The sequence below is a fragment of the Poecilia reticulata genome, chromosome 13 (assembly GCF_904066995.2).
Source record: "Poecilia reticulata chromosome 13, P_reticulata-male-v2, whole genome shotgun sequence".
NCBI lineage: Eukaryota > Metazoa > Chordata > Actinopteri > Cyprinodontiformes > Poeciliidae > Poecilia > Poecilia reticulata.
The window spans coordinates 33,682,110-33,707,034 of NC_088842.1; the positions used below are offsets into that span (position 1 = coordinate 33,682,110).

Sequence of the window (24,925 nt, forward strand, 5' to 3'; positions counted from 1 at the left end):
TCATTGGGTTTAATAAAAACTCTTCATCATCTAGACATTGCAACTTCACTTCATCAGGGTAAAGACTCTATTGACTGGATTTATCGCAGAACTTTGAGGAAAAGTCACAAAAAGCATAAAATGGAGCCAAATAAATGAAACAGAAACCTTTTGGTTACCTATAAACACAGATGACTGAATCCCGGTGGTGGGCACACTCAGAGCACCGCTCCTTTTTTTGTTTAGTACTTTAGCTTGTGTATCAATATGGTTAGCATTAGCTTCCACATGTTGGCATAGCGCTTTAGCGTTAGCGGAGCTGAAGCACAACCCTTACAGGCAGGTGTGTAATGACATATTAAACCCTGTGGAGTGCGACATACTGTGCTGTGCTGTTGGCACATGGTCGTATCAACAAGGTTAAAATTTGCACATTAGCTTCTGCTAAATACCTGTTTTATTTTTTATGTTTTTGGAAACAGCTTCTTTTGATATCTAGAGGTTCCTTGATGTCATGAGTTAAATTTGAGCAAAAGAAGATTAAACAAAATGTTTCTGGAGCTTCATGTCTCAATGTTTTCCCTCATTTCTTAAAATCCCGATGCAGTCACTGATAAAACGTGAACTGATGGTGGGAGGTTTGAGTGCAGGTCTTCCTGCTGGGACATCTGATGCCTCCACATCCAGGCGCTGAGGGAACGGCCGTGCTTGGGAAGCAGACGGGAGTCCGACTGTGTTTATTTTAAAAGCGGACTTCCAGGAGGAGGCGAGGTGTGACCGATCCCAGGAGAGCTCTTTATCAGGTAATGGACCTGGTGATCAAACATCTCACACAGAGTGGAAAAGAAGCAAGGGAAGTCGTCGTGTCACAGGAGGGAAGGGTCTGGATTGGACAGGAGGCTCCGGAGCAGCTGCTATAAAACCTGAAGCTGCAGGAAGACAGAAACGCAGAGAAGACGACGGACAGCAGAGTTTTATCTCCAGAATCAAGGTACAAGCGGCATGAAACTGGATGAACCTGCAAAAAAAAATCACTTTCTTCATTCCAAATGTTTTTACTCTAAATGCCTAAACTTCAATTTAGCAAATGTTGAATTCCTTGATGCTTCTGTAGACTGTCAGTGCGAAGCTTTCTAACTACTGCAGTGCTCCCACCTTGTGACACTTTTCTTGTGTAAAGTTGCTGTTTTCTGTAAAAGAGCACTTTGAAGACATGTTTATTTCTGCATAAAAATCCAAGCTGAAGCCGCTAAACGCAACAGAAATAAAACTGAGATCTTGAGAGGGCAGGTTCTGGTTCTGGAGAAGGTGGACCTCCTGCGTTAGGCTGCAGGGTTCTGAGTCCAGCAGAACAAGGAGTGTGTATCACGAGGCGTGTGTGTGTGTGTTTTATCCGGATGTGTGATGGAGGGAATGCAGCAGCGAGTGTGTAAGTGACGCTCAAAAGGCGTTTATTTGCAGGAATGGAAAGTGCTAAAATTAGAAGATGTTGCTGGACAATAAGTTTGAGCTAAAAGTGTCCGGCTGTCTGTGGGAGCCAGCTGTGTTTGAAACCATGAAGGGAAGCTTAGCTCAGGTTTTAATCAGAGGATGTTCTCTCTCCTACCTTTAGGTTCTGAATAATAATATAATTATTCAGAATGATGTGAGGCGGAAATATTTTTACTTTGTCTGCAGAGAAGAGAAATTTTAAAGTTTGTTTGGGTTCATTAAGTCTTTGGTCTGTTGTTCTTTTGGGTAAAGTGTTATTTTTTCTTAAGTTTTTATGTTATTTAGTTTTATTGCCATAACCATGTCCCGCTGTGCAACTTGTATTTTTAAAAATCAGTTTCTTAACTGAGCTCAGAGTTTAGTTGTCGGCTTTCTGCTGTGATTTGTTGCTGTGTTCAGATGCGGCTCTGCAGCCATCTTCTGATCTTCTGCCTGCTGCCCATCATCCTGCAATGCAGCGTCCTTGGAGTCCAACAGCAGCCGGCTCAGGTCAAGACACAGAAACACACATTTCTAAAAGAGGAACCAGAACTAAACCAAACTAACCTCAAGTCAGAGTCTGAAGCATCAGAATCAGGGCGTTAGTACAGGGTTCATCCTCCAACCGGGGGGTTGGCAGTTCCATTAGCAGGTCAGCAGAAATGCACCGAGGAATCTCACCTTCCCAAGGTTAATTTGACGGCTAAAAGTTTAGATATCCTCTAAAAAAATCCACAAACAGGCTAAAATTAAAATAATAATTTTGTGTGGTGAACCATGAAATCCGTCAAGAAAAGGCGGTGGTGTGCTGAACTTTGACATTTCTAGACAGCTGAACAAATGCTGTTGTACACACTGAGGTCTGTAAGGTTTCCTTCAAAAAAGACCTGCAATGTTAGAATTAAGACATAAGATTTCACTTGTCATAGAACGTTTAAAGGAAACCAGTGATGGCCTGGATTAAAAAATATAAAGCAGACAGATGGACGAATAGATGGATACAGAGAGCTGGCATCCATAAATCTGATGTACAGGCAACATCCTGTGCATCCACAACTAAAGATAAATAAAATACCCATTTAAATTTACTGATACACAGATCTTTTTAATCTGTATTTTATGTTTATGTTTTTAAATTATAGAGATCTTTAAAATGATGTAGAATTCCATGGAAAGGCTCAAATAAGTACAAAAAGCAAAACACAGGTTTGTCAAGCGAAAACATTTCTTGACATGTGAAAATGCCTCCACAATGCATAATATCTGTTATTCAGTGCCATAAAAATATTATCAAGTCCTGAAAATATAAATGTCCTCACAAACCAGCTGGTCCCCATAAGGAAGGTATATTTTCATAAATCAGAAGAGTCTTCAAAACGTGAAATAAACTCAAAACAGATTCTCAAATAGGACTGTAAAATTGTCTCAGAGTATCTCTTAGTGTGGCTCAAACTCACTTTAGTATTTAGAAAGCCACATTTTCCATAAAGTGCGTTTAATTGACTGGTCAGACAGAAGATCGGCAGGTGGGCTCCTCCTGGGGGCCAAAGCAAGCAGCTCCTCCTGGGTGCTGATATCAGATGGTGTGAAGCAGCAGGAAGAAAAGCAGAAATCTGTTTTCTCCTCAGTCTATTTTATACCAGATCTTCTGGAGTCTGTAGAGACGAACAGGCAGAGAGGAAGTCAGAAGCTAACGCACTACAACAAAACCAAAGCCTTTCAGGAGGAGCTGGAGGCTTTTTCTATCCTAAACCCTCCAATATAAAATTTAGGTTATTAACTAACTATTAATTAGCAAGCTAAATATGTAGTTTGCTAATTAAATATTTAGCTTCAAAATAAAGTTAGCTTGTACGTACCTACATATTTAATTTGAAGTTCAACATTTAGCTTCACAGCCAAATATTTATATGGAAACAAAAATTTTAACTTATAACTACATACTTAGTTTAACTAAATATTCAGCTTTAAACTAAAAATCAATATTTATTTTGCTAACTAAATATTTAGCTATTTTGCTAACTAAATCCATCCATCCATTTTCTGTACACCCTTTAGCCCTGCTAACTAAATATATCTTGATAATTAAATGTTTATTTTGCAACTGTGACATTTATAAATGAATGAATTACATGGTGTAAATATTACTAACTTAATAACCTTTTTTTGCTGTCTTTGTAAACAGCAGCTGGTGATTTTCTGATGTTTTTTGCCTCTTACTGTCCCTCAATCCACATTAATCAGCAACTTTTCAGAGGGAAGATTATTTAATTCAAACCTATTAGTTAGACTTTGCAGGAAAATATTGAATCTCAGAAACTCAAAGCAGATTATTTATATTCAGAGCGTAAACTACTTTCACATTTTATGTTTTTAGGACATTTTATCCTCTGGAAATTTAAATTGTTATTCAACCCAAATTCCTTCAGTAAAAAACAAACTTTTTCTGTCATGTCGGTTTTATTTCTTCTAGTTCGAAAGAAAGGTTTGAAGCTAAACATGAGGATTGTTGTTGCTCCTTTTCCAGCACATAGACTGGCCCGGGCTGAGGGCGCTGGCCGTCCTGTGGCGCCGAACAGGAAGGATGAAGCCCAGACTGGAGCTCAGCGCCAAACTCCTCCGAACAGACGACCTGATGATGATGATGGAGAATGACGTGACCGAGCCCCAGAGGAAGAGGAGTTTCCCTGGGAACAACGCCCCGCTGGACCGGCTGTCCGTGGGCTCCATGGAAACCAGACAGGGCAAGAAGAAGCAGAGGTAGGACTCACCTGTCCCAGGTGAATTCAACAGAACCACAGGCAGGTGAAGGAAGTTTCTCCTTCCACTCGTCTTTTCTTCCCAGCAAGGTGGCGGAGTCGCCACGGCGACGAAGCAATCCGCCTCCCATCGACCGAGTCGGAATGAGCCGTCTGCCGACGACTCGAGGATAGCAACGACGCCCTCATCTGGACAGGTGAGGAACTGCACAGGGCTGTGTCTATTCAGTAATAAATGTCAACACAACTTCTAATTTTAAACACAGGAATCCATTGTCATCTCTCTTCAGTCGAGTCCCTGCATAAATACCAGCCAACCACCTGGTCACCTCACCTGGACACGCTTTAAATGATGGTGCATTCAGGTGCAGCTCAATAAACTCAGGACCAACAGCTCAAGTCTTAAGGAGACAAACTTCTTCACAAAAACACAGAATTCATGAGGATATTACATAATTTCATGCATTTTAATGAAACTTTAATGAAATGAAAGCATCGAATTGTATCGAATTATTTTAGGCAAAAATTATGAGAAACACCCAAAATATTCAAATTCGACAACAAAGTATAAATATAAATAAAAATGTTTAATACCAGAACTGATTACGATGACCTGAACACCTTAAGTTATTAATCTATTAACGGTGTTAGAAAAATACCTTTGGTCAATAATGTGATTTATTTAGAAAAGCTCATTTTGGTGCAACAACAGTTCAAAATAACAAACCAAATAACAAAATAAATCTTTCACAAAATGTTAATTAGCTACAGATTTTAAGATTTATTTCACTCTAAATCATCAGGTCCACATTTATTGTTGCCGTTAGGGCTGATCTTGGTTCAGACCTTTTGGCTGCACCTGAACGCACCATCTCCGGCTCTCCCTGCTTCACCTGACTGGAAGCGACCGCCGCCTCGACTCGAAACGCCCGACACGACTGGAGCCTTCCAGCTTTCTGCTCAAGTCTCTTTTTAATGTTGCAGCCGGACGCATTTCTGCTGCAGCACAGAAACACACCGACGGGAGGCTGCAGCCGGTTTTGTTCACAGGGCGATGTTAAATCTGCCAAACAGTTCTTGACGGATTTGTTTTTTAAATTTTCTCTTATCAAATAAAGTAAAGATGTAAATTCAGAAATGTCATCTGAAAAAGTAGAAAACCACATTGATCGATATATTTAACTTTTGTCTTCCATTCTGTGAAAAACAATAATTTCTACTCCATTTATTTTAAAATAAACAATGAAAAGATGATTTTTTTGCATCTTGTCACCATGTGAAATTCAAAAATTTAAACTGTATGAACTGAAAGTCACACTGAATAGCATTTTAAACTTTATCACGTCTTTAAAGAGTAACTAAACCCCAAATCAACTTGTTTTGCATTTAAACTGTCTAAATTCTTTGTGCTTTAGTCCAAATGTTTGAATTTTTATGTAGATTTGCTTAATTTTGCAATCGTGGCCTAAATCTGTCTCTGTACTGCCCTCCTTGGGCTGAACGTGGTACTGCACTTGAGTTTTCCTGCTGGTTACATCAGTTCGGCTGATGTTTGGCTGGAGCTGTAATCCAGTTTTCCCATTTTAAAAACCTTCCTGTTAAAATTGAAAAAGATTTTCAAATGTTTTTCTCTGCCTGTGTTTAAATGTACATAATTAAGACAAAGCAAAGAATCATCCGTTTGGGTTGTCGACCAAACATTGAAAAGGATTTCAAATCATCGCCTTCTTAAAAATAATGGCCTGTTTTATCTTTTCCCAAAAGGGATTTTTGTGCAAAAAATTAAAAAATAATCACGTGGCAAAAATGTACATTATTTTATGACAGTGACAAAATTAATTTAGGCTTGGTTGGTACTCTGGGTTTCAGACACAGGATTTGAGTCACGCTCTTTCAAAACGCTTGCTTTATTATGTTTAATGTATTAAATAAAAGCACAAAGCCTGTAAAAGTTTCAGTTACTCTAAATGAAGGCCAACAGACTGAATCAGGCGTTGCTAATGGCTAACAACCCAAACTGGCTAAACTGGCTGACATTGAAACGGTTTCATGTTTAAAACGTGTTACAGTTCCTGACGGTTTGCCAGCTGCTAAAGCTAACAGACGAAAAACGGACGGCTGGTGACGTCATGATGGAGAGTTTATTGAATTTGTTCAGAGAGCAAAAAAGTTTACAGCAGATAATCACATTCGTTAAGAAGCCCTTAGAGAGGCAGAGCTGAACCTGAGGAGGGAGGACTGAGACGGTTCAGGAGAACCACCTTAAAACAAACCCACGAAGAAGAAATCCTAAAAAACTAAAGACAGAGACTGGATCAGAGTGGCATCCGGTTTCCTTCCACGCTGATCTTCACAGCGTGACCAGTCTTCGTCAGCCGCCGAATGTCCGCAAACCTGCGCATCTGTTTATCGACCCGGGACAAACCCTTCTTCACCGGCCCCTGCAAGAGGAAGACAGGAAGCAACAAGCTTAGCCTTCAAAATAAGAGCATCACCATAGCTCTGAACAGGGTTCCTACGCAGTTTTCAGGGAAAAGTTCCAGATTTTCCCAGATTTACAGAGTTATCCGTCTAAATTCACCATAAATTCGACTTGGCCTAAAATTTGGATGCAAACATCGAGACCGAAAGAGAAAGAAAATAGAAAGAAAGAACAAACAAAAAAATGAAGGAAAAAGAGAGAAAGACAGAAGGCAGGAAGGTAGATAAAAAGACAGGTAGAAAGTTAACAGATAGAAAGACCAGAAGACAGAAACATGGAAAGAATGAAGACAGTGAATGAAAAGAAAGAGGAAAAAGAGAAAGACAGAAAGACTACTGCCCTGTTTATGCGCTCTTCAGTAAAACATTTAGTTGCGATCTAACCGCTCGTATTCACGTCTCCAGTGATTGAACTCTCTGACTGGTGATTTATAAAACCTGGTTTCAGAGTGGATCGTTTTGGGCGCGACACCCCAGGAGGTGTGAAAGCACACGTACAGAACGGACAGCTGCTGGGTTTGGTTTGTTCATGCATGAGCAAAAAAAAACCAACACCAACAGCGGCTAGCACCGCTAGCATTAAGCGAGCTGCTTAATGTGGCCAGTTTAACACTATTTGTTAAATTAACATTGGTTCATTAGAGATGGGTTGCTGGTTTCTCAGGGAGATGGAAGTTAAGGGTCAAAAGCACATGAGGGTTTCAGTTACATGCTAAAATCACAGCTCCATCTAGTGGCCTGGCATGGCAGCTACAGCAGATTCAAGGTGCCTAAATGTGGAACTTTTCCCCAATCAGCATCTGAACATACCAGCAGCTTCCAGACAGCGGCCTCCTGGAAACAAAGACTGATTGTGTGTAGGAACCATGTGTCTGGAGCTCTGATCGGATCAGAACCAGCAGCTTCTGATCAGAACCAGCAGCTTCTGTTAGTGGAATCAGCTCAGCTCTAATTGAAGCACAGCCAGCAGTCAGACCAACCAGCCCTGAAGTGGTTGAAACTTCACTTCATCGACCCGATTAGTTCTACGTAGCCGCTGCGCTCCACACCATGCAGACGGACTTACTGCCCCCTGCAGGCGAGCAGCCGCAGCTACAGCGGCATCCTGTTCCCCTCTATGCTGATCTTCACGGCTCCCTGCGGCCGCCGCAGCTTCCTCTGCTCGGCAAAGCGCCGCTTGTGCTTCTCCAGCAGGCTGATGGCTTTCTTATAGCCGCTCTACAGAGGACCAATCAGAGCTCAGCAGCACACCTCACCTGAGTCACATCGTAACAACCCGTAGGTGAGGTGTCGTCTCCGCTCCACGAGGTTCTGTCCTTCAGTGACGGGTTTTATTTTGATTTTAATGCTATAATCTATTTTATGTAAATTTCTGCAAACTACATAAGCAAACAGTTTAAACAATTAAAGATCTAATTTTTTACCCTCAACTGGTTTTATCCTTTAAAACAATCAGTTCATCTCTATTCAAACTAAAATTAAATTCCTCAACCAGATGAATGATTTTGAATTAAAGACAAAAAATAAAAATAATCTTAACCCAAAATGCAAAAAATATTAAAAAGAAGAAATTTTTTTTGAATTTTGTCTAATATAAAAATTTTATGCCAGAATCAATCTGGTGTCTGCAGCAACAGAAACTGTAATAACTTACAATTAAAATGTATTTTCCAACTTTAATATGAAGTGTTCATATTCACATTTTTTTCTTTTCAAAAACAGTATTTGAATAAAACATGAAGTTTTTGGTAATGACCATTAAATAACAGCCACCGAGAGAAAAGTTATACTTTTACTCAAATTTACCTTTTAATTTCTAAAACTTTCAGTGAACATTGTTAATTCAAAATGATCCAGAATAAAAGCTTTTTAAACGGAAACTCACCCTGCTGGAATCCCCCTCCACGTTCCATTTGGGTCGGACCACGTAGTCCTTGTTGGAGGGCATCGGCACCCGAGCCCGGGCGCAGAACCCGGGATCACCGGGTCGCAGAGCTCTGCAGGTCAGAAACATCGATAAGGTTCACGTCAACTTTAAAAGAAATCTGAGTCACACAATCTGTCTGTGAGATGAGTAAATTCAATTATATTCAAATTAAATACGTCTAAATGAGAAGATTTATAAATTATAAAAAGGGAAAAAAATTAAAACAAAAACCTCGTATTACATTTAATAAAATGAAAAATGTATAAAATACATTTCAAAATATAAAAGAAACATTTTATAACAAAATTAAAAAGACTTATTAAATTTAAATATAAAACAAAATTCCTTAAAAATTACATGAATAAAAACACTATAAAATACCTAAAAATAATCAAATCAATTACAATAAAAAAACCAAAAAAATTATATGTACAAATAAATGTTTTTTAATTAAGAGCAGTACTAAAAGATTTCAAAATAAAAGTCTTAAAAAAATATACCCCCCACCCTGCCCCTAAAATTTCACGAATAAAAACGTTAATAAAAATTTTAAAAACAATTTGTAACAAAACAAAATATTAAACAAGGTAAATAACACAGAATTCCTAAAAAAATATTTCCCGATTATATTTCTGGTAAAAAGTGCATGATAAAATAGTGCTGGACTGACTTTTCCTCCCCGGTGAGCTGCTTCTCCAGGTCTCTGCGGGGCGTCTGACCTCCAGAGCTGCAGACCAACACAAACACAAGCTCTGCTGTAATATTCAGACTCAAGCCGCCACACCAGGGCTTCCTCCTGAAGCTCCATGCTGTTATCAGCAGGCTTCACCTCACTGCAGGTTAGTGAAGCCATCAGAACCTGGAGCCGGTTCCGATCCGATCGGCCTGCAGCAGAAACTCTGCACCACGTTTTAGTGTCACTGAGCTTCACACTCTGAGGTTTCTAACTGCTGAGCATGTTCCTGCCAGAAGGCCAGAACAGATTGAAAATGATTTCCATCTTGAGAGTCAGCCCCTCTGTGCAGCAGCGCCCCCTGCTGTCTACAGCTGCAGACTGTTCATCTTAATTATTACAGGCTGTAAATCCAGAGTGCTGCCTGATCGTCCATCTCCCTCAACACAAGCATTCCTTATTTTATGGCTTCTGGATTGCCTCAAGTTCTGCGGCATCACTAACATTCATCTTCAGGCTGCAGCTGCACAGAGGAGCTGCAGCAGAAACACGCGCAGCGCAAACATGCAGCAGCTCTGGGACTGGACCTGGTTGGTGGAGAGAAGACGTCGGGTTCCTGCGCCCTCTCCACCTTCTGAGGCTCACTGGTGGAGGAAGGAGGACGAGGACGAGGAGGAGAGATGGATGAGAGGAAGAAAGAAACACACACACGTTCCTGTTTCCCTATGCTTTTATAAAATAATTACAAAGAATATGAAATAGCTAAAAACTTCTGGATGGAAAGTGCAACATCTGGAGAAAGATGTGGTACTCTCTGTGACCGTTTCGTAAAAACAAATTGAGTGAGACTTCATAATTCAATTTATTTGTCGTTTCTGTTATGTTTATTTATTTTGGATATCTAAAACTTAATAAACTTTAAATTCATCAAAATTTAAAGTTAATTGAGTTTATTGAGAATTTGTTCTTGCATTGCTATACTATTGTCATCGTAATACCTAAAAATGATTTCAAAACAACAAAGTTATTGCTTATTGCAATAACGGGACAATTTATCATCCAGCAAAATTTGTCATCGTGACTGGCCTATTCCTAACCCAAAAATTATTATTTTGCTTTGTGTGAAAATGGCAAAATGTCCTCACAAATACACATGTCCTCACAGTTTTGGTTATTTAAGTACGTCCTCATACAATAGCTAAACAAGTACAAGTACACACACACACACACACACACACACACACACACAAGGAGGACAGATTTACCTCGCTGAGTTTCCCATTAAAAACATCTGACCAGCTGAAACCAGAACCTCCTGTCGCATCATGTGACTACCTGCTACTGCCAGTCAGAGATCTGTGTGTATGTGTGAGTGATGGAGACCTTGAAAAAGCCTCAAAGCGATCAGGTTTAGTCAAAGTTTGAATCTTATTTCTGTTGCTACCTGAGCCGGCGTCTCTGAGGCGTCTGCTGGTCCAGATCCCTCTGCTGCCGCTCTTCCCTCGTCATTCCCTTGTAATTGGACGTCAGACCGAAGATCGGCCGCGACCATTCGTCTGGAAGGAAACGGACCAGAAACATGTCAGGAACGTCTGGACTTTCTGCAGCTGGACCAGAACCGGGTCAGGTCTTACTGATGAGCTTCAGCGCCAGGTCTTTGTTGGCCCGGGATTCTTTGGGATGCTTGTAGAGGAACATGACGGCCCGTCCGATCCCGCTGTGCTTCAGCGTCTCCTGGCTGACGTTGGGGAGCTGCAGGAGGACAACAGGACGTTACTAGGGTCCAGAAGACATCCAGTCCGTCCCTGCTTCCAGTGCTAAATGGTCTTTAGAAATTATTTTAGTGGTCTTTGAGGGTGTATTTGTTATGTTATTTTAATGAAATTAGTCAACAGTGGTCTCAAGCAACAATATTACCGTTTATCGCAATAATTTCTGGAACAATTAATTGTCGTGACAAGCCTGGTAATGAATACTCAGAAGACCGTTTCCAAAAAATGTATTCAATTATTGTTGAACAACCACTGACGGGAGTTTTCTCCCAACTTTTGCTGTCGCCATTTTGCATAAGGATGACCATGGAGCGCCGCAATATGCAGACAGAAACGGCTACATTCAGTTTGAAAGGCTAATAAACAGAATCATAAAATGAAAAACTGATGGATACATCTAAAATTTCAGTATGTTTTAGTTTTTATAAATGATATAGACCAAGTTAGTTTTCCCATTTTTATTTATTTCAGTTAAATATTTTCTCAGTTTTTGTTATTTTTAATAAAATATAATATCCCAGCCTCTCCCACCTCTTGCAGGATCCGCAGCAGCTCCTCTCTGATCCGCAGCGCCGGCAGCGATTTGTCGGGCAGAGGGCTGATCCACTCCTTGATGGCCGACATCACGCCGCTGTCAATGAACGTCTCCTTCAGATCCTGCCTGGGGGGCGGAGAGGACGGTTGTCAGATTGGACCGGGTCGGTTCTGGTTCTGAAGTCCAAACGGAGCGGACAGAAACTCACTTCTTGAGGTGCATGACGACCTGCGGCAGCAGCGTGAGCTTCTTCAGCGCCGGCTTCTTCTGGCTGTTCAGAGTCCGGTCCTCCTGGTCAACAAAGCGGAGTCAGCAGCTCAGCTTTTATTGTGAAAGGATGGCAGACGAGGCTAAACCTGCCAGGCTTTTATTGTGAAACACAGCTGGGACTAAATAATCTAGGCTTTTATTGTGAAAGGCTGACCTCTGCGGCCTCGTTCATCTTGGTGATCATGGCGCTCACGACATCGTCGGCATCGCTGATGAACGTTCCTCCGTCTCGGTGCCTCCTCTTCCGGCTGTTCATGGCTTTCCTTTTGGCTAGCATGATGTCAAAGTCGGACATGAAGCTGGTGCTGAACACACACACACACACACACACACACACACACACACACACACACACACACACACACACACACACACACACACACACAGGTTTAGCACCCTGCTGGGTCCACGCAGCACCGGCCACCTTATGGGGACACCTACTCCTGGCCACTGCGGTCCACTCCTTCGTCGGAGTCGGAGTCATCGGCCGCCTGCTGCTGCTGCTTCGGCTGCTTGCTGGCAGCCTCCAACTCCTCCTGGTTGAAGCCCTGCAGGAGGAAGAGGAGGATGAAGAGGAGCCGATTCCCGATTGGTTCCAGCTCCAAAAGCGGTAACTTACCGTGAACTCCTCCTCTTCCTCATCTCCAGACTCTCCGAAAATGTCTGCGATCATTTTCCTGCAACACATTTAACTCTGGGTCAACTGCAGTTCCGCTTCCTGCCAGCAGGAGACAGTGGTCAAACTCACTCCTCTTCGTCGTCCTCGCCGGAGTCGCTGTCGCTGCCGAACAACGCCTTCTCGTCCTTCTTCACCGCCGTGGGTTTGGACCGGTCCTCCTCGTCGCTGCCGCTGTCTGACCCAAGCTCCCTCAGCTTGGCCGCCAGGCTTCGATCCGGGCCGACCGAGCCGTCGCCGCTGCCCGAGTTCTCGTCGTCGTCGGAAACCGCCCGGCTCCTCTTTGCTGCTGAGACACAAGGAAGTGGACAGATGAAATGACTGGATCGGTTCTAGAGCTCTGGGATGATGAACCGGGTCAGAACAGAACATCAGGCTGACTCACCTGGTTTGTCGTCCTTCTCTTCATCCTCGTCTTCACTGTCAGACAAGATGGCCTTCTTTCTCTTCACTGCAGAAACATATAAAGAGAACCTCAGAACCACCACAGAAACCCGATTCAGATGGTCCAGAACCAGTAATTATATATACTGGTTCTGGACCAGTATATATACTGGTCCAGTATATATACTGGTTCTGGAACAGTAGGCTTCCAAACACACTGGAAGCCTACTGTTGGGTTCAAGTTGTGCTAAAAGGAGTTAGCCTAGCAGTGATGCTATGCTAGCCTATGTAGCATTTGAATGCTAAACATGCTAATGTTAGCGTCCATATTTCTAAAGAAGCCCAGAATGATCCAGGCTTCCTGAAACACCTGAAGAATAAAATCTATAAATAAATCTGGTTTTGAGCTCATGTGGAACTTATTCAATAATTTAGCAGGAATAATTAATTTAGCAGGAAAAAGGTTTGGGAATTAAAATGTTGCTGATTTTGTCAATATATTTTTGACAGACAGCAGTCATTAAACAGTTCGGACTGTCCGACTCAGAGGGACAGAGACGGAGCTGATTGGACCGAAGGACAGGAAGTCCCGTCGGTTTACAAACCGGAGACGTCTGTATGCAGCATGGTGGTGGCAGCATGATTATGTGGGATGTGATAAACCCCTCCAGATCAGTTCTGGCTCTGATGTCTCTACCTGGTTTGTCGTCCTCTTCCTCGCCGTCATCTCTCTGTTGCTTCTTCTCTTCCTCGCGCTGCTCTTCATCACTTCCTGTTGCAGCCTTCTTCCTCAGCACCTCGTCCTCCTCATCCTCACTGTCGGATTGCATCACACCCTTCCACTTCCCTCCCCCTGCCCCTTCCTCTTCCTCCCGTTTACCCTCATCTTCCTCGTCAGAGTCCATCGGCGCCGCCTGGCGTCTGGCGGGCGGCTCTGCGTCAGAGTCACTGTCTGAGTGTTTCCGTGGAGACGACGCCGGTGCTGGTTTGTCCTCTTCGTTGTCGGAGTCGCTGCGGGCGCCATCTCCTCTGGGGGCGTCCTCCAGCTCAGAGCTGCTTCCTCGGCGCTTGGCGGGGGACGACACGTCCTCTTCCTCGTTGTCGGACGCTCCCCGTTTGACCGGAGACGACGCCTCGTCCTCCGAGCCGCTCGGCCGTCTCTTCCTCGGCGATTCCTCCTCTTCCTCGTCCGACGCGCTTGCCCTGCGTTTTGCCGGAGAGTCTTCGTCTTCGCTGCCGCCGGGCCGATGAGGCTCCGCCTCCGAGTCGCTCTTGTCTCGGCGGCCCCCAGGAGCCTCGTCCTCCGAGTCGCTCTTGTCTCGGCGGCCCCCAGGAGCCTCGTCCTCCGAGTCGCTCTTGTCTCGGCGGGCCCCAGGAGCCTCGTCCTCCGAGTCGCTCTTGTCTCGGCGGCCCCCAGGAGCCTCGTCCTCAGAGTCGCTCTTCTCTCGGCGGGCCCCAGGAGCCTCGTCCTCCGAGTCGCTGTTGGCCCGGCGCCGGTCCTCCGCGTCCGAGCTGCTGGCTGCCCCGCCCGTTTCCATGGCAATGGCAGCGTCTTCGTCGTTGCTGCCGTCGTCCTGCAGAGAGCAGATCGTCAACGCACCGAACGACATTAAACAGCAGAAGAAGAATCAGCCAGCAGGTCAAGCTCAGACTGCACTACTTTCCCCTACTACTCTCCACTTACGTTTTATCATTACTGCATTTTCTGCACTTTGTTGTCATCAGATGTTGACGTTATGCATGTCTGGAATAAACAGGAAGTGGAGATGGAGGTTCTGGTCTGACAGACCCACCAGCGTCTGGGAGCGTTCGCTTCGTCAGAACTTACTCAGCAGATGTGTTTCTATCTCCGTTTTAGCGCATTAACTCTCTCAGAAAGGCCAAAAACTGCCTCATGTGAGGTTAAAAAAAAACAACAACTTTGTTTTTCAAAATGGCTGAAGTTGTTTTGAATTACCATCAACTTATTCTGATGTAATATTTCAAAATGTGCATTAAAAAACGCACTGGAAACGCATCTGGTTCCCTGGCTGGAATCAACCAGGACATTAATAACTTATAACTAATCGCCGGTTCTGACCTCTGACTGCCGGCCGTCGCTCCTCATCTCCTCGCCGTCGGATTGAGGATGCTCATCCTGAACCGGAGTCCCGCCCCCATCGTCTGGAGACAAACGGAAGAAAAACTCTTCAGCATCAAACAAACTCAGAGATTAAAACTTCACATGTTCCAGAAACAGCAGCTCCACTCAGAGAGCCGAGGATGATGCTCCTTCATCACAACAATGAGACGTTCTGAAAGAATCTGATCTGATTAGATGTTCAACTCTCTGAAGTTTACAGACTGAAGGTTTTCTGTAGCGCTGATTAAATCTGCAGCACAAACCAACGTTTCAAGAGTTCAGGAGATTTTCCTGTCCAAATGATTCATGGATCAAAGGATGAAACACTTCAGTCAACAACAAAACGTCTTCAGTTAGAAGCTTCTTCAGATTAGCTGTAATACAGACTGCTACAGGAGATCCTTCCTCCCAACAGCAATCAGCATCAACAGTAACTTTTTGAAGAACCTTGAATTAAATGAGTTACAGCAGCTTTTAATTTTCCTTTGGAATCAATAAAGCATTTCTGAATTTGAATCAAACTCAGCAGTTTGCCTAGATATGTTGACAACAGAAGATCAGCTGGAACCAGCAGCTGAACAGATCAAAACACGATCTTAGCGGCCTGAGGAGAAACAATCATGGCTGAAACCTGTCAGTCAGTGATGCTGTGGGCTAGAGGTCAGAGGTCAGCCAGGATGTGAACGGATCTCCTTCCAGAATGACCCAGGCTCTGCTGAGCAGCAGATTTCAGCCATGAACCGCTGATTTACAGGAAAACCTGAAAACTGACTGAGGAAGAAACACAAAACACGCAACGTATAGATCTGAAACCAAGCTCTATCAGAACCGGAGCAGCTAACTGAACGCAGAACCGGGTCCAAACTTCAGGACCGATACTGAGGAACCGGGATGAACCCCAGAAAACACCGAAAGCAAAAAGCGTTTTATGGGCGAGCTCTTAAGTTTGTCAGCCGGGAAACAAAGCGCATTTACCGGACATAAAGTCCTCCTCTCCTCCGTCCATCTCTCAGACGAAGACAGACTCCGGTTCCGACCTTGTTGGGCGGACTGGTACCGCTTTACTGGTTTTTAGTACCGCAGCTGGAGGGAAAACCGAAAACCCAACAGTGAAGAGTAAACAAAACGCACATACACCAGAAGCTAGCTGCCGTTAGCACACCGAGAACCAAAATGGCGGAACCACCACCGTCTGCGCATGTGTGATGGATTACGTAATTTAGTTCTGTTCTTTTGGTTGCTTCATGGTGAAACGGAAACAAGCATTAATGTGTCGTGCCGCCCCCTACAGACCTGGAGGAGAGGCAGTGAAACCAAACAAACCCTTTTCTGCATTTTTTAAATTCTGGTTGATGTTTTCCCAATTATTAATAATTATTAATCAGTTCCAAAAAAATAAGTAAATTAAATAAATATTAAATTTAGAGTTGATAAGATTTAAAGTCAAGGTCAGATTAAGTTATTTTTGAAAAATACAAACTTAAAAGAGATCATTTTATGATTGTGTCTAAAGAATTTGTTTAAAAATAATTAGCGAATTTCCACCAAGAAACTCAGAAATTTTGAGATGAATCTCAGAATATTTCTGGAAAAGTTTCAAGTTTTCAAAGTCGACTTTTGAAACTCAGAAAATTTCATGTTTTTTTCAAGGAAATTTTAGGAATTAATCTCAAAATTTCTGATTTTTTAATAGTAAGTTTTAGACTTTTCAAGCTCATAAATATCTGTTTTTTCTAGAACATTTCTGAGAATAATCGCATTTTTTGTGTAAATGTATCTGTGGTTTCTATCTAAGTTGGCCGTAATTCGCCGTCGTAGAATTTAGTTTGTTAATACAAAGTTGAATAATTAATTTCACATTATGAGGTTTTTAGTGTTTATCTCCAGTCCGGTAGGTGGCGGTAGGGCGCCATCACAGTTGCAATGCACCTCCGTAAAACAAAGCTAGAAGAAGAAGAAGAAGAAGACAACATAGTGACGTATTTTCTCGTCGCCGCAGCAGCTCCACGTGCGTTTCAGTCAGATTCTGGTTCTGTTCGGGTTCCGGCTGGTGTCAGCCCGCTGTGATGGAGGAGCGCAGCAGACTGTGTTCCGTGTGGCTCGGGTCCGAGACCGGGATCCTGAAGGGGGTCAGTTTGGACCGGAAGCAGGCCTTTAACTTCTCCAACACGCGCACGCTGAGCCGCGACCAGGAGGTGCGCGCGCTGTGCTGGGCCGACCCGGCGGAGAGCGAGCTGCTGCTGGGCTGCGCGGACGGAACCGTGCGGACCTTCAGCACCGAGAAGGGCGTCTTCACCGAGGCCCGGAGCTGCGGAGACCCGCAGGAGGGCTGCTTCAGCGGGCTGGCCTCACTGCGGGGCTCCGCCGTCATCACCTGCGCGGAGTGCGGCAAGCTGCGGGTGTGGCGGGAGGACGGCAGCGGGCCGGTGGCCGAGCTGGACGCGGGCGGCAGCGTGTGCCGGATGCGGCAGAGCCCGGTGGACCCGAACCGGGTGGCGACGGGCGGGAAGGAGAACGGGCTGAAGATCTGGGACCTGGAGCGGCCTGAGAAGCCGCTGTTCACCGCGAAGAACCTGCGGGACGACTGGCTGGATCTACGGAGGCCGCACTGGGTCAGAGACATCGGCTTCATCCCGGACTCCGACAAGGTGGTCACCTGCACGGGCCACCATCAGGTAACTGCTTCCGGTTGTCTCACCTGTCTTAGGTTACGTCAGTTTTTACACCTGTGAAGCAGACTGCTCAGTCTGCTGGTGACGTCAGCACGACGTCACTTGTTAACGTAAACAAAGTGGAGACATGGAGCAGCTGCTCAGGTGAACCAGCAGGTGAACCACCAGGTGAACCACCAGGTGAACCAGCAGGTGAACCAGCAGGTGAACCAGCAGGTGAACCAGGTGAACCAGCAGGTGAACCAGCAGGTGAACCAGCAGGTGAACCAGGTGAACCAGCAGGTGAACCAGCAGGTGAACCAGCAGGTGAACCAGGTGAACCAGCAGGTGAACCACCAGGTGAACCAGCAGGTGAACCAGCAGGTGAACCAGCAGGTGAACCACCAGGTGAACCAGCAGGTGAACCAGCAGGTGAACCAGCAGGTGAACCACCAGGTGAACCAGCAGGTGAACCACCAGGTGAACCACAGGTGAACCACCAGGTGAACCACCAGGTGAACCACCAGGTGAACCAGCAGGTGAACCAGCAGGTGAACCAGCAGGTGAACCACCAGGTGAACCAGGTGAACCAGCAGGTGAACCAGGTGAACCAGGTGAACCAGGTGAACCAGCAGGTGAACCAGCAGGTGAACCACCAGGTGAACCAGGTGAACCAGCAGGAGGCAGAAAAGATCAAATCTGCTCTTTAATAAATGAGATTAAACTGATTCTAAAACCAGTTGCAGGTCCAGCTGAGTTCTGGATGTTCTGATCCGCACTTTGGACCGGTCCAGAACTTTCTACTGCGGCTATTTCATGACTAAGATGGAATATTGGAACCAGGTTAAGAATCCAGAACAATCTGAACTATAAGATTAAAGCTGTAATGGTTTTAAGATGAGCAGAATAAACATCGTCTTCATAATTCAGGAATAAAACCGTCGTAAAAATAAAAATAACTTGGTAGCAATCTGAGAAAAATGTTTTTTATAGTGCATAATAACCTGATAATAACACAAGAATAATGTCAATAATACCAGAATAAAGTCTAAACTTTATTGATCAGGACTGATCAATCAAGTCTTTCATTTAGTTTCTCTACATTTTCCCTGTTTTCTTTTGTGGCTCCATTTCAGTATCAAAGGTTAAAACGAGCCAGTTGGTGAACTGGGCTGAACGGGGTCAAAGGTCATGGAGGCAGCTGCAGTTACCGCGCGGCTCCACGCGGGGGCGCCAGAGCAGCTGAGCATTTATTCCACCGTTAATATCAGCATAAATATTAACATCTTTTCTCTCTGATGTAAGATCAAACAAACACATTGAACTCAAAGTTAATAATAATCTAGTTATAAATTTTACAAACTTCCTTCATTTGGATAACATTTAAACACAATATGTTTATTCTCTTTGTTGCTAAAACATGAATCTTCTGATGCCAGAAACGTTTTATTTTCTTAAACTCTTACATTGTTTACATTCGTCGCTGTTCTTCCTTCATCTTTTATTTTCTCAATTAGCTCATTTTCTCTTCAGATGTTCAAGTAGATTTGCGTGTAAAATATCAAAATATCTTCACTACCGATTTTATATTCATATTTAAAATGTTTTATCTGAATGAATACATTTGGAGGTAAAAGCTGTCTTAGTTTGACTTTTTGATATTTTGTCATTATGTGTTTGAGCTGGACGATAAATTAATACCCGTGTGTATCGTGATAATCAATAAATATCATGTCTGATGGAATATTCAGTCGTGTTTATAAACTCAGAACAGCAAAGCATTCTGGGAGATGTAGGCTAGTGAAGACAGGTTTCTGCTGCCCGGAGTTTTTCTGTTCATCATGAGACACAATTCATCAAACGTCGTCGGATTGGAGGAATATTCACCAAAAAGGTGGAATGTTCCCGGAGCGCCGCGGCTGCGATTCCAGGAAGAACCAACCGGAAAACTTTGTGTCAAAGTCGGAACGTCTGAGGGCGGCTGGCCAGAAACAAAGTAATTCATCACAGGAGGCGAGGAAAGGACCTGAGGGAAGTTTCCCCCCCGCCTTCTTCAAATCAGACAAAATTGGTGTCAAACGTTTGTGCAGCAAAATGTTTTGTTTGTGCTGCTTTGGCTTTGAAGATATTAATGAAAGTGTAAAGGTCAAAAGGTCAACCAGACCCTCAACTTTTATAAAATCCAACTTTCTTTATATCTTTAAAATGATAGCGGCACAAACGAACATTTTTGCTGCACAAACGTTTGACACCAATTTTGTCTGATTTGAAGAAGGCGGGGGGGGAAACTTCACTCAGGCGAGGAAAGGCGGAGAGAAGAGAAAAACGGGCGAAACAAACGAAACGGATCAATAATTACTGATATTGACTTTAGTCCAGTAAACGGTTTTAAAGAGGTGGATTATTCTCCTTCATTTCTCCCACATGTGGTTTAGATTTATCCTTCATGATGTCTGTAAATGTTATTAAAATAAAAACGAACAGGAAGTGATGTCAGCTGACGCATCCTGTCGTTCTCAGGTTCACCTGTTTGACCCGGCGACCCCGCGGCGGCGGCCCGTCCTGGAGGCGGAGTTCGGCGAGTATCCGCTGACGGCGCTGGCGCTGACGGGCGGCGGCGGCGCCGTGGTGGTGGGCAACACGCAGGGCGACGTGGCGGTGCTGGACCTCAGGAAGGGGCTGGTCCGCGGGCGGCTGAAGGGCGCGGCGGGCGGCGTGCGCGCCCTGCAGTGCCACGCCTCCCAGCCGCTGGTGGCGTCCTGCGGCCTGGACCGCTTCCTGCGGGTCCACAGCCTGGAGGACCGGCGGCCGCTGCATCGCGTGTACCTCAAGTCCCGGCTCACCTGCCTCCTGCTGGCCAGCCGGGAACTGCAGGCCGGGCCGGGGGGCGGGGCCACGGAGGGGGCGGAGCCTCAGGTGAAGGAGGAGGAGGACGAGGTGTGGGACAGGATGGAGCAGGTGGAGGAGGAAGAGGAGGCGACCAAGAGGAAACCAGCAGCAGGAGAGGAGGAGGAGGTGAAGAAGAAGAAGAAGAAGAAAGGAGGAGACTGAGAGGCGTTCAGGGTGTGAGGAGAGCGCAGGAAATCTCAGACTGAATGTAGACATTTCACCATCTGAACGCCTCGTCGGTTCTGTTCTGCCTGGGTTCTTCCTCTGCTGTTGGGTCAGATTCTGTAACTAATGTAATAAATTTACCTTTTTATAAAAGAAACTAAATTTGTGTTTCTCTTCAATCTGGTGATTAAAAAAACTCAAGAGTCCGGAGAAAAGTTCTGGTTTCGGATCAACCGCAAAGTTTTCTGTTGCTTTGTCAACATAAAAACCCGACAGGCGGCGACTAAGTTACACAAAGATGAATAATTTGGTTCTTTTAGATCGTCACAAATAAAACGGATCAGTCCTTTGATAATATCAGGTTCATTTTGTTGGCAAGTTAAATATTTAACTCGGCTAAATGTGAGTAAAATGTTTAGCTTTCAAGCAAAAAAACTAAAAGTTTGAGTCTAACTAGTTTTTTTGAAGCTCAAAATAAAATATCTGTTGCTAGCTAAGTATGTAGCTTGCTAGCTGAGTATGTAGCTTGCTAGCTGAGTATTTAGCTTGCTAGCTGAGTATTTAGCTTGCTAGCTGAGTATTTAGCTTGCTAGCTGAGTATTTAGCTTGCTAGCTGAGTATTTAGCTTGCTAGCTGAGTATTTAGCTTGCTAGCTGAGTATTTAGCTTGCTAGCTTAATGCACTTTGGAGCTTAAAACTAAATATTTGAGTTGAGAACTAAGATGTAAGTTTGAAACGGACATAAAGGAGAAACCTGGTGGAACATGAGGTTGAAAAACGAGCCGTTTTTAGCTGCTGAGGTTTAGCCGGGTCGCGGCTCCACCGGAAATGAGGGAAGGGAAAGTTCTGGTTCTGTCCAGGTCAGAAACTGGACCTGAAATGTTCTGCGGGCTGACCCAGAGGAACAGCGTCTTCTGCTTTTTATCAGCACAGGTTTGTCTGTCGGGTTCTGAAGCCTCCTGCTCCTGGACCCGGCCCGGCGGTTCCGAGCCGGCCTCGTCAGTGGGTCAGATGGAGGTTCTGCTGAGCTCATCAGTTTTCCGGGTCCAGAGAAAATGAAACTCTGGCTTCACTGCGACGCTTCCACGTTTCTGACCCGGAGAACCTGTAGCGGTTTATTAATGAGCCGTTTTCAGATCCCTGATTTAAAACTAGTTTATTTTTCCCAAATGTTCCCGTTTGGGAAAATATTCCTTCTGTGGGAAAACTACACATTTACTTAGCAAAACATAACAGCTACAGCAACACGGTGAAAATGTGTAAAATGAATCTGCATGTTTTGCTCTGACGGGCCAAACAAGCCCAGTTCATTTCCCCCATAATGCACTTCTGCTTCTCCAGCCCCTCCTCATGGCGTCGGCCTCGTCTGAAACCGGATCGGAACCGAAGGCAGTGGGTCAGGATTTCTCTTCTGCTGCTTTAAGCCACTAAAACTGAAACCACAAAGCAGAAGTGATGAAACTGTGAGGCAGCAGGAAGGAAGAACCGATCTGAGAGATTCTTCCTGCTCTGGCTGCTGCTGCCCAGCAAGGGTCAAAGGTCATCCGCCATCATTCTGCAGAGACTCCACAGTCCCTGCTTCTAGTTCCCATTTCTTTTCCATAATCTGGATTATTGTGGGTCGTGCAGTTGTGGCGAAATGCGGCTGAACTTTGATCGCAGAGGGGAAGTGAAAAGAGGAACTGATGAAAACGCATCATGTGATCAGAAAGAAGCAGCAGTAAAACCTGCAGATGTCACAGGCCAGCTACGGAGCTACATCAGGGCCACAACGTTCGTTGAAAAATTAGTTTTGAAACTGAAAAAAAAAATTTTAATTTAAGAGATAATTTCAAATCTCATAAAAGTTTTTTTTTAATTACTTTGAAACTTTTTTTTTTAGAAAACTGAAAAAATAATTTTAATCTCAAGTTTTTGTTTTATTATTTTTAAAACTGAAACTGGAAAATTAAAAATACAAAAAAGTTGTTTTGTCTTTTTTTTTTTACTTATTTTTAAACTTAAACAAAAATAATGAAAACAATTTACACTGAAAAATGATTTTGAATTGGATCAGATTTTTTTTTCATATTTTTTAAACAGTTAAGGTGAAGATGGGCCAACATGTTTACATACTTATATAACTTTGTCAACAAAAATAAAGTCAAAATATTGTTCAAATATGACTTTATTATTATTTTAACTTTGATCTCGTTCAACATTTTTGTAATATAAATATTCTCATCCAAGTTCACTCTAACAAATGTTTTAATTATTTTTGTAACTTTGCTTTAATACTCCACAAAACTACAAAAATACTTTTCAAATTAAAGTGTTTTTTACAGTTTCGGAAAATTTCTTTTGAAAAGCATTAAACTTTACGGCCCCAATTTAGTTCCGTATGTCTGGGTAAACAGTTGCCAGATGGTTCTAAAGGTTTCTGAGTTACGACATCATAAAGACTTTATGGTTTTATGGTACCAGGTCCGTTCACCTGCTGGTTCTGTGAATAATGAGGCGTTTGGAAAATATTCTGCTCAAGTGAAAAATACATAAAAACTTAAATAATTTGTTTTCACATCCTGAAACGTTGCTGCAGCAGCTTCACTAATCTGCAGCCTTCCTGCCAGATTCACTCCAGAACCTTTATTTTCCCACCCAGACGTGAATCTGGACCCGGATTCCTGGACTGCAGTTTCATACGTTCTGCTTTATTTCAGTCATTTTATGGATTTGATTGATTCTGATCAGATAATCATTTCATCAGACAAACAGAACATTAAACATCAGAGAATTAAAAACACTATTTCCTTTCAAAATGGCTGAAATGTTACTTTTATGTTTTAAATCTAGATTCTGTGTCTCGTGGGTTATATGAATATTTCATTGTTTTGTCAAATGGGCCCCAGGACAGAGCCGGCCCAAGGCACACACGAGCTGAGCAGCTGCTTGGGGCCCCCACACCACCAGGGGGCCCCGAAGAGCACTAAGTTAGCATGTTATGTTTAAAATAACTGGATAAAACAAACTAAATGCCATTACACATAAAAAGTATATTTGTTACAGACTCGATAGTTAATCTCTTCCTGCTGAAATACAAGATATTAACTTGTTTATTGTTTATCATCTGGTGTAATTTTCAAATAATCAAAATAATACGACACAATTAAACTCTTCTCTGTGTAACTGGGTCTATATTAATAGTTTTATATTTCCACAAAATGTGTTCTTTTAAGTATTTGTCTGCTTGACTGTTGCTGTGTTCCTCTGTGTACTATAAGAGGTTTGGTCCTCCAACTCCGCCTTATTTTCTTCTTCTTTTGTTCAGGGTCCTCCAGGACTATTATAAATATTAAGTTATTAATTTCCTCTCCCCTTTTGTTATTCGTTCCACTGGGGAGAGGCAAGTTTTATAATCTATTGTAATCCTTTCATTTATATTGTTCAAATGTTTATTTTTCCTTCTGTTTTAATGATAAGTGTTTGGATATTTTCATTTGAGTTGCTATTACACCTTTATATCATTTGATGCATGCTAACTATTATTTTGTATAGATCGGGTTGGAGAACTGGAGCACATGCTAGGTGCTAATGCTAATATCTCCCGATTGACAGATTAAATAAACGGAGACTTGATGTCTTGTGGTTTGTCTGATCACCACACAACGCAGAAATCCACCGGTCACATCTGCATTTCAAAATCTAAATGCATATTTTTAGGTTTCTTCTCCTGTAAGTTTAAAATAACTGGTATGATGTAAGCTAACTACACATGATGCTAATGCTACTAGCTACGTCACACGCAGAGATGAAGAATCTGGTGTTGACATGTTGGTTTGGGGGACCCGAATGAAAATCTGTTCAGGGCCCCAAAACGTCTTGGACCGGCCCTGTAACCGTTAGGAACCTGATGGCGAACAGTCATGATGCTGCCACCACCGTGGCAGCATCATGACCACGGTGGTGGCAGCAAATGTGTAGCTCTGGTAAATGTAGCAAACCAACCTTTAACCTTTAACCTCTTCTGATCGGATCGACAGATTTTCTCCTTTATTTCAAGTGAAACTGGATCTGCAGGGGAATAAATCCCGGTTTCCGGTGTTTCCCGGCTCCCCCTCTGTGGGGCCAGACTGGGAGCGGTACTGGCTCCAGTAATCTCTCCAGAACCGAGCCCCGGTTCTGCAGAAACGCCT

General features: G+C 43.6%; 3 protein-coding genes and 1 long non-coding RNA gene across 8 annotated transcripts; 2 read left to right on the forward strand and 2 right to left on the reverse strand.

Annotated features, from left to right (window-relative positions):
* The first annotated feature begins 674 nt into the window (after window positions 1-674).
* On the forward strand, window positions 675-5,882 carry ostn (osteocrin). The gene is made up of 5 exons (XM_008402052.3): window positions 675-970; window positions 1,870-1,959; window positions 3,977-4,209; window positions 4,295-4,405; window positions 4,475-5,882. The coding sequence occupies exons 2-4, from the start codon at window positions 1,870-1,872 to the stop codon at window positions 4,380-4,382; spliced, it is 411 nt and encodes a 136-aa protein (XP_008400274.1). The 5' UTR covers window positions 675-970; the 3' UTR covers window positions 4,383-4,405; window positions 4,475-5,882.
* Window positions 5,883-6,330: 448 nt separating this feature from the next.
* On the reverse strand, window positions 6,331-16,326 carry iws1 (interacts with SUPT6H, CTD assembly factor 1). 5 transcript variants are annotated; one of them, XM_008402048.3, is made up of 17 exons: window positions 16,024-16,326; window positions 15,007-15,089; window positions 13,624-14,500; window positions 12,928-12,993; window positions 12,615-12,831; window positions 12,486-12,543; window positions 12,308-12,414; window positions 12,021-12,171; window positions 11,805-11,887; window positions 11,593-11,722; window positions 10,924-11,041; window positions 10,734-10,845; window positions 9,877-9,933; window positions 9,287-9,343; window positions 8,575-8,686; window positions 7,756-7,907; window positions 6,533-6,649 (listed from the first exon to the last, which is right to left on the reverse strand). In XM_008402048.3, exons 1-16 carry the CDS (start codon window positions 16,052-16,054, stop codon window positions 7,782-7,784), a joined length of 2,385 nt encoding a protein of 794 aa, XP_008400270.2. In that variant the 5' UTR covers window positions 16,055-16,326; the 3' UTR covers window positions 6,533-6,649; window positions 7,756-7,781. The 5 variants fall into 5 exon arrangements, with proteins under 5 accessions (XP_017158571.2, XP_008400269.2, XP_008400271.2 ...); XM_017303082.2 differs by lacking the exon at window positions 7,756-7,907 and having other exon boundaries at window positions 6,331-6,649; window positions 12,615-12,828; window positions 16,024-16,318; XM_008402047.3 differs by lacking the exon at window positions 7,756-7,907 and having other exon boundaries at window positions 6,331-6,649; window positions 16,024-16,313.
* Window positions 16,327-16,874: 548 nt separating this feature from the next.
* On the forward strand, window positions 16,875-20,915 carry wdr74 (WD repeat domain 74). Its single transcript, XM_017303058.2, has 2 exons — window positions 16,875-17,723; window positions 20,220-20,915. Exons 1-2 carry the CDS (start codon window positions 17,115-17,117, stop codon window positions 20,748-20,750), a joined length of 1,140 nt encoding a protein of 379 aa, XP_017158547.2. The 5' UTR covers window positions 16,875-17,114; the 3' UTR covers window positions 20,751-20,915.
* A 979-nt stretch (window positions 20,916-21,894) lies between these two features.
* LOC145554558 (uncharacterized) lies at window positions 21,895-24,873 on the reverse strand. The gene is made up of 2 exons (XR_014090540.1): window positions 24,738-24,873; window positions 21,895-22,186 (listed from the first exon to the last, which is right to left on the reverse strand). It is a non-coding gene; the product is annotated as an uncharacterized LOC145554558 (long non-coding RNA).
* Between the last annotated feature and the right edge of the window lie 52 nt (window positions 24,874-24,925).